The following is a 14,241-nucleotide window of genomic DNA, read 5'->3' on the forward strand; positions in this document are numbered from 1 at the left end:
TAATTTCTACTGATTGATCAAAATGTACTCACCTACAAATGAATGTAAACTGTGACCTCAACACACCCCTATACCACATTATTATCAGTGCAAGTTTTTGACTGAAATGAAGCGATGACTTCCCCCCCAGCTGACATGCGTCCTCAGGGCTGGCTGTGCGAGGGTGCACAACCAGCAGCATCCCCTGCACGGGTGGGAAAGCGTGGGTTCGCATCGAAATGAGGGGGTGAGGGCTCCGAATGGAAATCACGACTGAGTGACGTGGATATGTGGGAGTGGGGAAGAGAGAGAGAGAGAAAGAGAGAGAGGGGGTGGCTGCATTGCAAAAGAGAATGGGAGGGTAACCAGCTGCTACCCAGTCAATTTCCCAATCCAGCCACTGGCTCTTGAATACTCGCACACGTTTTTTTTTTGTGTGTTTGGTGGCGGCGGGGGCACATCGACCCGAAAACAAAGGGACACCGCCAACACTCCCAAACTGCGACAAGCCCGCTGAACTCCAGCGTTTTTCCCGTTCGCGTCTGGGAAGTAGCGCATCAGTTCATCAGACTGGAGGTCACCGTGACAGAGGCGTTAATTGCTCGCATGGGTAAGTCTGTCAGCGCGCAAAAGTGATGGATCATTTGATCCGCGCATCCGCTCTATACTTTCCTTTGATCACGTATCGTGCGATCGCGATGTAAACACGAAGCCATGTGGCAAGTTCAATCGGTTCACGGTGTGGTGGATTATGTGATTAAGGAGATGCGCGGATGGAGGCTGGTGTCTGTCATGCGGATCGGTGCGCAGCTCCTGAGTTTTTTTTATTTTTTTATTAATATTGATAAGTTATATCGATTCGTGACCGTCGCGCTTCATCCTGCTCAGACGCACCCTCAGACCCACGGGGATGGACGTCACGAAGCACCCTGTCCACTCTCGGCTTAACAACACTTAATCTGTCATTAGGGGGTTATTTTGAGACAGCGCACCGGCGACAGACACCGGCTCGTCTGCCCAGTTCGCTGCCGTTTTGGTTCCTTTTTTATTTTCCCCCGCATCCTCCGCGGTGAAAAGTTTTCATCGTAGCCCAATTCCCTTTCCCCAACCCCCCCTTTTTTTGTTTTGTTCCCCCCCACACACAGACAGTACAGCCGTACTCGTCAGCTTCGGCAGCGAAATGGAGATGGAGCACTTCGACGAGCGGGACAAAGGTCAGAGGCACGGCCGGTCCAGCGCCAAGATGAACGGGGTACCGAGCCCCACGCACAGCGCCCACTGCAGCCTGTACCGGACCCGGACCCTGAAGACGCTGAGCGCCGAGAAGAGGGCCAAGAAAGTTCGCTTCTACCGCAACGGGGACCGCTACTTCGACGGAATCGTGTACGCCATCTCCTCGGACAGGTTCCGGACCTTTGACGCGCTGCTGGCCGATCTTACCCGCGCCTTGTCTGACAACGTCAACTTGCCCCAGGGGGTCCGGACCATCTACACTCTGGATGGCAAGAAGATCACTAGTATTGATCAGCTGGTAGAAGGTACGTTTGTTTTATTTGCTCCTTCCAGGGCCGGCGTAAAGTTTAATTGGGGCCCTATAGAGAAAGAGCTCACCAGCCCCCACAACACCACCCTGTTCAATTATTTGCCTGTTGTGGACTTTAGTGGAACATCTAATCAGTTAAGCAGTGAATCAAGAAGCGGGGTAGAGTCTAGGAAAATATGGGCACCTGGGCTAAAGTCAGTTTTGGTGGCCTAGCTACAAAGTCACAAAGTGCATTTCTACAGTTGATAGCATGTATACATAAAGTTCAAGTTTTATTTTTTAGATCTCATTCAAATCAAAACACATAAACAAAGTTTATTTCTCTGTACATAGAACAATTACCCATAACATTATACTAACTATGCATGGATGTGGTGATATTGTGCTGCGGAAATTAAATGGTTGTGGTGGAGTTACGGCAACATGGTTTCCAAATAGTTTCAAGCCGCTTTGTATCAGTCATAAGAATCCAACGAATAACACAACAAATAAAATAGTGATATGAACGTGAACCACTTCGGAAACATATTAAATATAATCTCTCTCTCTTTCTCTCTTTTATATACACACACAGACACACACGCATATATATATATATATATATATATATATATATATATATATATATATATATATATATATATATATATATATATATATATATATATATAGGGCTGGGCAACGATTAAAATATTTAATCGCGATTAATCGTGATTAATCGCATTGTATTTACAAACTCCAAGAATGAATTCAAAAGTAGTGTAAAGAGCACTTTTATTTTAATGTTCTGCTGCCATATGAACAAAAGTGTTGTAACATTTGTAGCACTTATCAGTAACACATATTTAGTGTAAAGCTCAACTTAAACATGTAAAACAAAAAATAGCAATAATAATAAATTAAAGCTTATTGCCACTGACAGGGAATTCTCTTTATGGGGAAAAAAATCTACCAAAAACAGGCAATTTCTGAGGTAACAGCAGGGAGCAGCATTACCATTTTATGTTCAATACCAAAGTTTAACTTGGCAGTGGTTCCAACTAACTTGTTTCTGTCATATTCCATGCTGGAAGAACTTTAAACTGAAATGCTTGCTAACTCGATATGCTTGCGTTTATTTGACGTTGACACGCGGTTTTTTGTTGTTGCTTTCTCGCGTGCATATAGTGAATGGCAGGGAAAAACAGGCAAAAATACATGGATACTTTGAAACGAGAAGTGACTTCACCGACGGCGTCGATGCAGATCCCGCTCCGCACAAAACTTGTTCCGTTCGCCAACTCACCGCCTCGCCTCCGCATGTCGGCTTTGTTTTTTTCCGGCCAGCAACTTTCTTACTCTGAATCCGAGGTTTGGCTGACAGCGAGGTTATTGGCGCATTATCGCCACCTACTGTTCTGATTCAAACCCCTACACCGCAGCAACAGACCTTCACAAAATAAAAGCATGTGAGCAACATGCGTTAACGCGCGTTAAAGAAAATATCGCCGTTAATAGTCTAATGAGTTAACGCGAAATTAACGTGTTAACTTGCCCAGCCCTAATAATATATATTATGGGTGGATGATAATTCAGTAACAATATATATCCACTGATAGACGTGTGGTTCAATAGAAAAACAGGGATGAATAAAAAGTTCAGCAGAAGCACCGTTTTCCTTCCTTTTGCCTTTAGCCTATAATAGGTTAATACTACAGTCATTACATTCTCCCAACCAATCACAAACACAGACCCAGGAAAGCTCCTTCAACAAGCTTCAACAATTTCAACAAGTTCTTTTTTTTACCTCTCTCTCTCTCTCTCTCTCTCTCTCTCTCTCTCTCTCTCTTTAGAATTACAGTTTTAGTAAAAAGTTGGTTGAATAAAGGGTTGAAGTCATTGTTCTTTATTTAAAAATACGTCATTAAGCAACAGTATAAAACGGCCATCTCAAGCATATATCAATATCAATCGATCTGATTTCTAATATATCGATATGCTTTTTTCCCTATATCATCCACCACTATATAACAATAATAATAATAATAATAATAACAACAATAATATATAATAAAAATATGTAAATAATATATAATCAAAATAATAATATATCTATATAATAGTGTCTATTTTCCCCCCTTATTTTATTTTGCATGCAATTTTCAGTGTATAGCATTTAACCAAAGTTACTTTGGTAGTGCTTACATGCACTACAGAAAATTGTACTTTTTTTATTATAATTATTAGCAAATAGAGAGTGAATTAATTCTGACTCCAGCTCTGAATCAACCAATATGAATGATTAATTATTGATAATGACTTAAGTTAAGTGACCTAACTAACATCTATCAATCAATAAATGTTTTTACACATAATTTAGTTGTTAATCATTTGAATCAATAGTTGACCTAAATGTCTTTTTTTATTAAAATTAATAAAAAGATAAAATTCCTGTAAATCCGCTATATCAAAAACAAATAGGAGAACTTAAATGTTCCCTGTTTCTTCATAAACCTGACTACAAACAACAAGGGCTCGTGTTGGGGCCGCTGCTTGTTTGGGCACCCTAAGTTGTGGCTAAGCTTGCCTATGCCGCAAGTTGACTCTGCATCTATGTCAGACTCTGTTTTCTTAATATATATATATATATATATATTCTGCACAAAACAATTTCACACATTTCTCATTCTCCGTCTAAAGGAAGAAACTCTTCATGATCTGTAAGCCTCCATGTTATGTGATCTTGCCCAGCTCCATTTTCCTGATTGGAAAATGGAGCTGGGATGAGGCTGAAGTAACAGGAACATTTAATGAGATTTCCCACCTTTAGCCTCAATAAGCCTCAATGAAATTCTGACAGTGTAAGGGTTAATTAATTATGCAAAAAATTCAATATAAAACATTAATTATGTCTATTTATTTGCCGTATTTCTTGTTTTTGATGCCTTGACCAAAATACTGACGGTGTCTAAAATTATTGCCAGTTTACAAGTGCTTATTAAACATAAAATATATATAAAACAATTTAACCGCTGTGCTATACATTGGCTTATTACTTACTCAGCCAATTTTTATTTCTTTTTTTGCTTTGTTTTTGTTGTTTGTCAGCTGCTTTACAGGTATGAGTCTTGCAGCTTGCAAACTGCGGCTTTTAAATGATCTTACCCTAATAAGTGTGATGCTCCTTTATTCTCCACACAATGACTGTGTTTTTCCAACCTAAAGTATTTCCATACAGCCGAAATGATCTTTCTCGTAAGTGACGGAAAAATGCAGTTGCCTTCTTTCAGCTCGCTGACCAGCAGTGAGCCACAATAGATGAGGAAGGGACTCCGCTCTGCTTCTTTATTCTATGCTTTACAGGATGGTTTGAAATTGTTTTCTTTTTTTGGGCTGTGCTCCATAAAAAATCAGTTAAAAGCAAAATATATCATGCATTTGAGGCCCGTCTGTCCAAGCAGATGTACTTCTTTGTTTCAAGCCGGATTAGTTCTCTCAGGATCAGTTCTGCCCTGTCATGGCTTTGTCAGTACTACTATGTCATGGGAAGCGATACGAAAAGAGCAATAAGTTAAAACCTTTTCCAAATCTTTGTCTCTTTAACAGGTGAAAGCTACGTCTGCAGCTCCATTGAGGCCTACAAAAAGCTGGATTACACAAAAAACGTCAACCCCAACTGGTCAGTGAATGTTAAGGCCTCGTCCACTTCCTCACGTGGGGCTCTGTCCCTGAGCTCCGCCAAAGCCGGCGGCCCGGAGGGCCGCGAAGGCAAGGACTTCATCCGCCCAAAGCTGGTGACGGTGGTTCGGAGCGGAGTTAAGCCCCGCAAAGCCGTGAGGATCTTGCTGAATAAGAAAACAGCTCACTCCTATGAGCAGGTTCTAACCGATATCACTGATGCCATCAAGCTCGACTCCGGGGTGGTGAAGAAGATCTACACGTTGGAGGGCAAACTGGTGAGAAACCCTACAGGGTTATGAAAACACGAATGCATTAGCCTTAATATTTCTTGTGCTTTTATCTCTTTAGACCTTTGTCATAACATAAAGGATCTCTCACTAACAAATAGTAAGATGTACTAATTTATCTACTGACAATGACAATGAAGTTTTAACTAAAACTAGTGCCTACTAGATGCTCGTTTTCACAGTACTGCGCTTGTTTAACAGAGACAGGGCAGTGAGATTAGTTATTTATTGTGTGAGTATGTGAAGTCCTGTTGTGTTGAAATAGTGATGCATGTGATGACCTTTTTATTAAGTCCAGTGATGTTGGGTATGGCAAGCCAAATATTTTTTTCCAGCCATCTTTGTGAGTTTGGAGACCATGTTGAAAAAACAATAAAGTTGCATGTATTTGCTTTGATAAAGAAGCCGCAGCAGATGTTTATCAGCTATTTTGTCTTGCTGTCATTAGGAACTAAGGCTACGTTCACACTGCAGCCTGAAGTGACCCAATTCCGATTTTTTTGCCCATATGCGACCTGTATCTGATCTTTTTATGACCGTCTGAACGACACAGATCGGATGTTTTCAAATGTGACCCAGGCCGCTTGGATACGTGATCCTGAATCCGATACGTATCTGATCTTTTCAAATGCGACCTGTGTCTGTACGGCCGGGTCGCATTTATCCGACCTGTACGTCACCGATACTCGACAAACGTCACTGATCTGAGCCCTGCTATGCAGAAGCGGGAAGAAAGACGACACCCATAGAGGACAACAATGAGGAGAGCAGTCAATGGAGAGAAAGCTCCGGTTAGAAAAGAAATTAAAGACCGCAAAATGCGCGGCAGCGTTATATTATTACATTATATCCATGTTTACTTCCGCAAACACTGAGGACGCTTGCTACGTGTGACGTCATCGCGTCCTTGAGTGCACATGCGGGACACTTAGGTTGAACACGTTTAGTTCACACAGGAGATCACATACAAGTCGCATATATTTGGAAATGTGAACGACCACGCAAAAAAAAATCCGATTTCGCAAAAAAAATCGGAATTGAGCATTAAGACCCGCAGTGTGAACGTAGCCTAAGTAATTCTTCTCAAACGTCTGAGTGAAGCATGAGACTGGTGGGTTAATCTATCATGGGGTAATTCTATTTGAGTGGGTGTGAGGATGGCTCTCATTGGAGAATGTGTTTAATTTTGTGCTGGTGACGGGCTGACGCTGTTGTGTGTGTAGAGTGTGTTTTTGAACGGACTAAGCACACATCCCTGTGGTGCCTCAATCTTGATGGCGTGAGGAGGAGACGTGGTGGAACCCAGCTGTCCTGCTTATAGTCAGCCTCCTCCCCCTTACCCCTACCACCTCCCCGTGTAATTCATACACAATTTCCTCCGCAACAGGACACTATTGGACAGCTTCTGGATCATCAGATGCTCCTGGATGGATTTAAAGGCAAGGCTGATGTCCACAACAAGTATTCAGGCAAAATTCTTGTTTGAATTATTCCCCTTTATGGTGTTTTGATTAAATTGTGATGGCCTCATTGGCTTACCGTTTGAACTCTCAGTGGGGCCAAAAACTGAAGGAAGGCAGAGTTTCTAGATGGGCATTTGACTCTCCATCAGGGGTAGTTCTGTCTTATGTGCTGAAAGAGTGAAAATTATTGTGGCTTTTGCTTGAAGAGGCGAGTTAAGAGTTCAGAAAGCTTAAATATTTAATGAGTACGCTTTCACGTCTCATTCCCATCTTTCGCTTTCATGAATATTTGCGTCCCAGTTTACGGTTAGAGCCGTGAAGGGAAAGAGCGACGCAGGGGTCAAGAGGAGGTGACGTCGAAAGAAATCCATGAATGGAGTCGCCCCCACGCTGCAGTGATGTGTGGCAGAGTGTTTTGTCTCCGAACGCAAAAATAAATCCGTGTCAAAAAAAAAAAAAAAAAAAAAAAGTCCACCCACCTATCCAGCTCCTACCCTCAGAGCGATGCACGTTTTCCTTACTGCATTGCTTAAATGAGAACTAGGTCTGCACTGCAGCTGAATCGTGTCAAACTGTCCCTGTTTTGGGCACATGTTGACGTTTGTGTGTATTTGTGAGCAAAGGAGGAACACGGCATCTCTTCCAGCGTGTTGCCGTCTTTTGCATTCACATTTCTTTCCCTGTCTGCATATAGGCCACTTGTCTCGTGCACCATCATTTTCTTTTTCTCTGTTCTTCTGTCTGAGCCCCCTTTTCTCTGTCTTGCACTCTCTTTAGATGATGCTGCAGTTCCCAGTTGCTGAATGTAGTGACTCTGGGCTGCTCTTCCCCTGACAGCAGCGTTATTATTTTTGAAACAGATTGTGTTGGACGTCCAGGGCATCCTGCCATTTTGTGTTGTGTGCCAGCAATCATGTTCTCAATGACCAATTAGTGAGTCATGCTCATGAATATGGTCTTTGCTCTAGGGTCTTTCTATGCGCAATGACCATTTCAGTCAACTGTGTAACCTCTTATTTTCATCTTTCATCTCATCTCCGTCCGTTTAATGTTCCACTTTTAACTCAGCGGGATTCTGACTCCAATTATATTCCAGTGTAAGCCAATGCAATCTGAGGATCAGGTTTTCCCAGAGAAACCTTCTGTTGGGGATTAAACTCACCACTTGTGCATAATACCCACTAACGAGCCGTTTTCTTGGATTTTTGCACAATAAATGCTACTGTTGCTCCGTTTGTCCCTCTGCGATTGGAAACGAGGCATGCTATTTTTAGGCACGGTATTGATTGGGCATGTAGGCATGGCAACGCGTTTACTGCTAAATTGGCAGGGCTGGGCTGAGTGCAGAACCAACTCCTCATTTTTATCTTCCCCTCACTGTTTGGCCTCTGGTTGATGCTTGACACGGTTTAGAAAACTGGAAAGATGGGCTGGGGGAGACGAAATTAAACACAGGGTATGATTTCATGGAGAAACTGTTCTCTAACTTATCTTCATGTGATTTATCCGCACAAGAAAATCCTGAACAAGAGCTGAACATTATAGCACAAACCCATGAACAAACCAGTTTTTATGTATATAGTCAAATACCTTTACTTTAAAACTTAAAGTAATGTTTGCCTGTTTTTGCGCAACTACAAGCATACATGTGAGCATAGTCTTCTTGATGTGCGGGCTTCTTCCATGAGTTGTACCACGTCAGTCAGTGAGCCTGCAGCAAAAGTAGGTTTCTGGGCCCGGCTGCCAGTAACGTTGAGTCCCAGCAGAACTGCAAAGGAGCTTGAGCCTCTTACTTTTATTAACCCTGTAATGAGGCCAGAAACTGAGGGCATCAGGTTTGCATGCCGTCTTTTTCTTGTACTGGGATTGTTTCGTTTTTGGCTTTGGTGCATTCTTTGGGTATATCTTTGTATGTATTTAAAGTTGTACTTGGTGCTCTTCAATATAATTCTATTTGCAGTAATTCTAACAGTGGTCTTTGTGTTACCCTGCTGTCAGATTGTAGAGAGAGTGGCAAAGCTACAAACTATTGGCTCCGAACGGGCTTATGGCAAGACGCTATGACCATATTCACACGTCTCTGGTGTTAAAACCTCTACATTTACTGCAATGTTGTAAAATTGTGATGTTTAACCCTTTATTTTGTTTGATATTACATGTGGTGCCCCACAAAAGTATTCCTACCCCTTAAACTTTTTCCAACATTTTCACATTACAATCACGTGTGTCTTGTCTCACCTAAAAATCCGCAAAGTGAGATTTGCATTTATGCTCAGCCCCGTTTATTCTAATTCATTCTAATTCATCTAAGCAACTAAATGCTTTCAAATGTAACTGTTGAGAAATGGGGCTCTGCAAAGTACCGACTTTGGGCTGGGGCTGAATCCAAAGGAACGTCATACCTTTCGGGTTGTTATTTATAAAAAAAAAAAAAATTCTACATGGGAAGACGTGCTACTTTGTGTTGGTTTATTACATGGCATCCCAACAAACTGCATTTAGGATTGTGGCTGCAACACAAAAAAACAAGTTTAGAGGGTATGAATACTTTTGTTTAACATGGTGGGAGCAAGTCTTTGTGAGCATTTGATACTCTGTGCCATCTCCTCTCTCCCCTGAGCTTTTACTCCTCAGTGATCGTTTAGATAGCTGCCTGTAATACGAGAATCCTAGTCCAGAAGCCTGGATCAGATTCCCCCCTCAATACTATGTCGATCCTGTTCAGGTTTGTTCCCTCCTTTAGTGTAAATCAAACCTGGTTTTAATGAGAGCTTAATCGTGTTGCTAAGGAACTGGTTTAAATGCTGTTGATTATCATAGTATCACAGCTGCATGGTGAAGCCTGCACAAACTGATCATGACAATGCCTAGCCTAAGTGGCTTAGGAACCAGACCTGGCCGGCGTATTAACACTTCTTGGCTCTGTTTACACACACACAGGCGGCATGGCAGACCCCACCTGCTGCCATCAGCCTGTGTTTGGCACATGCACATGCCAGGTGTGACACACAACTTTCACCGGACTCCTTTCGATTATTGCCAAAAGGTGCAAGTGATGCCATAATTTTGCACTAAATCATGTGTGTCAATGAGAGCCTTTATTTGGCATCTTAGCAAGCTGGGCTAAAAACAAAACAGTGAAAACACCATTAGACACAAAAAATATAGTCAATTATTCAAAATGAAAATAAACATCCCTACCTTGCTTTCTTGTTCTATATAATCTATGCATGGACTGAATGATGTATCTTCTAAAAATGTGGATCACATTGTGGAGAAACAAAATATGTTGTAACAAAGACAATTTGTTCTTGTTGCTCCAGCTCCGACCGTCTCAGCTGTTGTGTCCTTGGACCCAAATTGCCTGCTGACAGTGCTCAGCCGATACATACATCGGTGGCACTGATGTTATGGCAGCCTGGCTTCAGTCAGTCTCCCCCAGGGCAGCTGTGGCTGCTAACATAGTTCACCACCGTCAGGGTGTGAATGTGCACGTGAATGGGTGAATGTAGTGTTAAGCGCTTTGGAGTTGTTGGACTTGATAAAGCGCTATGCAAGTATGGAGGACCAGGAGTGTCACTGAAAGAGAAATACAACAATTTCAAATTTAACATTTGAATCGTACACTTAGAAATCAAATTTTTTATTTTATTGTAAAGGAGGAATTGTAAATTGAATCTATTAATCCATTGTTAAAAACTGTAATTTGAAAAAGTATTTTCAAATCCTTTTTATGAATGAATATTTAAAAACCACAATTCATAAATCTGGTTATAAATACCTTCCCTTGTCAAACATTTAAAAACATAATTCCTTTTTCCATTTTCTTTTTCACCTTGCATTTTCAAATCCTTTTTGCAATTACATTTTATTTTTACTTTACTCTCTCCATTTAGCTCTTGGGTGACCCTCCTGGTCCCTGAGAACAATGAAAACCAAGTTGAACCAATCACAGCTGCTCCTCGGATGTAACCAGCTCTCTCACAACGCGACGGCTACCGTAGGACGTACTGTGCATGCGCCAAAATTGTTCCCGGAGCGCAAGAAGGGTCACACAAAACAGAGATTTTCTATACGTATGGATAAAAAGTTACAATAGCACACATTTTCAGGTTTATTTATTTTGGCAATTTGCACCAGGCAGAAATATATTAATCAAAATCAGAAAATGAAACAGCCCAACAACGTGAATCATGGGGATCATTTCCTCGACTATTCCTTAAACACATAATTTTAACATAAACTCTTATGTTAAAACCTTTTGTATCTTGTGAAAGTTGCCAATGCTAAATGCTAACAGTAATCTACTGATTACAGTGAACAGGTTAGTTCTTTACGTGATTAAAACGGTTCCCCCCTTTTCACAAGGATACTGTTTGCTATGTTTATTTTCCTACACATTAAATGACCTAGTTTTATTGCAGCTGATATGCGGGAGAGGAATGAGGTGTAGCTACTCGTCCACAATCTGCAGTGCAGTTCTCACTTCTTAAACCGCATTGCTTGCACCATTCTCTCCTTGCTGGCAATGCCACCGAGCTCTTATTTTCCTCCTCTGCTTTCTTTGCATCCTGCCTCGTTTTATTATCATATTAAGATTTTCCTCGATAGAGGTTTTATTTTTGCATGTCCACCAGCTGTCCTTGTATCTTCTCAGTCTGTCTGGTAATGTTCAATTGACTTTATTTCATCTGTTTAGTTCATTTAATTGGCACATTGTGGAGGAAACACAAAATTCTACCACTAAACATATGGCTTTCAGTCACTCATATTCCTTTGCTCTATATTTCAGTATAAAGCAATGAAGATGGATTTGTAAAATCAAGTCTCGTCAACTTCAAGTCTGGTTTTACTTCTTTCAGCTCTGCAGCATCTATAAAGCAGGGCCGCAGTGTTGTTACACAGAAAGGCTACATGTTATCAGAGAACTATCTCTGGATTATCTCTCCCTTATGTCCAAACATTCGTCTACTTTTAATCATCCCTATTTGAAACATGTTGATGATATCACTGTTCTGCTTTTCATGAGTGGGAAAAGTCCATCTGCTCCTTCAGATCTGCTGAGTCACAGCCATGTAAGTGTGTGAGGGGGTGTGTAGTTTTTTTGCTGTGTGTAAGAAAGCAGCGTATCAACACACGCTGCACTAAGTTAACAGTGTTGATAAATGGTTTATAGATATTTTTCAGTCAGAATCTGGGGAGAATACTTGTGTGTTTTGGTTGATAAACACGTTTTTTTTCACGCTTATTTGAAAAGCTGACTTCATGTCTGCCAGTCCCTCTGATTCAGTGACTGAGCTTTTGTGTGTTTCTCTGTCTGCCTGTGACGTGTCACTGTAGCAGATTGGAGCTCTGGTCGTACAGTCAGAGGATCCGTTGCCAAGTTAGGATCGATGGCAGACTTATGAAGCACTGGCAGACTGTGGAGAACTCAGTCACATCACACATTCAGACATACACACACTGCCACGGTGTGTATTTGTGAGGGCAGAAAACGATGTGCTCCGGCTTCATGCTCTTAGGCGCATACAGAACAGGTCTGTCAACTCCGAGCTGTCAGACTGAGTGAATAATGCTGTTTCTCCCTGTTAGAATTAAAGATTGATATAAAAAAAAAGGCATAGCCATGAGGTAGAATATCAGGATAACACTGTTTTAAAACTGTAGTTGGCAAGCTACAAGCAGCTTCTACCTTCTGCCAGAGCAGTTAGTTGGACATATCCGATAAGCTAGTAACCAGATAAGTCAGACAAGTCTGAAGAGCACAAACATCAAACTAAATCTTAGCATTGGCAGCTAGTAAGAGCTGAAAGAGTTGCAAGTAGTTTCCCTCAGCATATAGTAAGGATCTTTAAAAAGCTCAAAATTCAACCCCATGTAACACTTGATGCTCTTTGGTGGTTTAAATATCCCTGTTTTACTTTCACTGCCCTCTGCAACCCATCTGTGACAATGTATTTGATGGAAACTAAAAAAAAAAAAAACATTTTAAAGCATGGTCACTGACTTTTGATTTTAGTGTAAAAGAATCGGTTGCTCTCAGGAATGCCAATGATACTGCCATCACAGTATTTAACAATGACTTCTTATTATCTTGGGATGTAATATCCAACAAATATTGCATTCCAAAGTGAATCTTTTATATTGCAGTGATGGTTAGTTTGCAATCATCATTGCCATATTTTGTGATGGTAATGGTAAAGTTAATGTGCTTACCTAGATAATACAGTGACTGAATTAGTGGTGTTTAGTATTTTTCTCAAACTAATGAAGGATTTTACTGGTGCTTTCATATGTTTTTTGGGGAAGAACAGTTTGGTTTTTAGCAGACAGATAGAGCTTAAGGAAATGGTGTGGGGGAATCTGGGAAAAACGGGTAATTAGGCTGACAAGGTATGCAGCCAAATCTTTGAAACAGCACAGATAATTGTTGGAAGCATAAAATGAAGTCAGAACAGAAGTCTGGTTCAGGCAACATGTCCTTGAAACAGCAGAAGGGATCTATTATTCATTTTATTTAAATCTGTGCTATTAAAAGATGTGTTTTTGACACATGGGGGGTGCGGAGATGCTGTCACTTTTAATGAAGACGAAGATTCACAGCTTCATCAGAAACTTTTACGCCCCTCCTTGTAGTGAACAGAAGTGGTTACATAAGGTGTTATGCAACGGAGCAGGCAGCCTGGCAGGCATCTGCTGGTTTTAGGTGAACACAGTTAACTGGGCTCATGTCACCAATCCTTTTGCTCTTTTCTTCTCTTCTGTTTGTCATTCTCACTCTTCCTGACATCTCCTGCTCCCTGAACATGGTTCTTTCTCATTTGGTGCCTGACGTCGGATGAAACGTGACCGTTCAGATGGGGCTCTGCTAATTAAACAGCAGGAATGTCTCAATTTACCCTTAGGCTGGCAAAATATTTCCAACATTTACCATTTCAGGTGACGGTATCCTGTTCCAAAAATAGCAATAATTATTTATTTTTTTACCAGTAAAGCCCATTTTATACACAACAAGGACAATATAAGTGCTTTACATAAGACAAAAACAATGAAATCCAGCAATATCAACATGCTAAGCATGAAGGGAAATGAAACATGTAGAGCATAAAATCCTATTAAAGAAATTCTGATGAATGGATGAAAATATTCTACATTTGTTACGAACAGTTGATTGGTGTCCTTGTTGTTGAGGTTGAGTGATTGTGGCATCAAAAACAAAATAAAAAAAACATGATACAAAGGCTAATAATAAAGCAGATGTAATTTAATTAACATCCGGGTATATTAGGAATTAATCATCTTAATTACG

The 14,241-nt window shown here is 41.0% G+C and overlaps 1 protein-coding gene across 5 annotated transcripts in view; it reads left to right on the plus strand.

Annotated features, from left to right (window-relative positions):
- The first annotated feature begins 282 nt into the window (after positions 1-282).
- Positions 283-14,241, plus strand: part of dclk1a (doublecortin-like kinase 1a) — a 68,638-nt gene continuing 54,679 nt past the window's right edge. For 2 of the 5 annotated variants that reach the window (XM_036143020.1, XM_036143022.1), the window contains exons 1-3: positions 284-589; positions 1,125-1,517; positions 5,108-5,457. In XM_036143020.1, the coding sequence (XP_035998913.1) occupies positions 586-589; positions 1,125-1,517; positions 5,108-5,457 (747 nt within the window). In that variant the 5' untranslated portion in view covers positions 284-585. Of the gene's footprint in view, positions 590-1,124; positions 1,518-5,107; positions 5,458-14,241 lie in introns of all 5 variants that reach the window. The other 3 variants (XM_036143023.1, XM_036143024.1, XM_036143021.1) reach the window with 2 other exon arrangements.

This window comes from Fundulus heteroclitus, chromosome 11 (genome assembly GCF_011125445.2).
Source record: "Fundulus heteroclitus isolate FHET01 chromosome 11, MU-UCD_Fhet_4.1, whole genome shotgun sequence".
NCBI classification, from domain to species: domain Eukaryota; kingdom Metazoa; phylum Chordata; class Actinopteri; order Cyprinodontiformes; family Fundulidae; genus Fundulus; species Fundulus heteroclitus.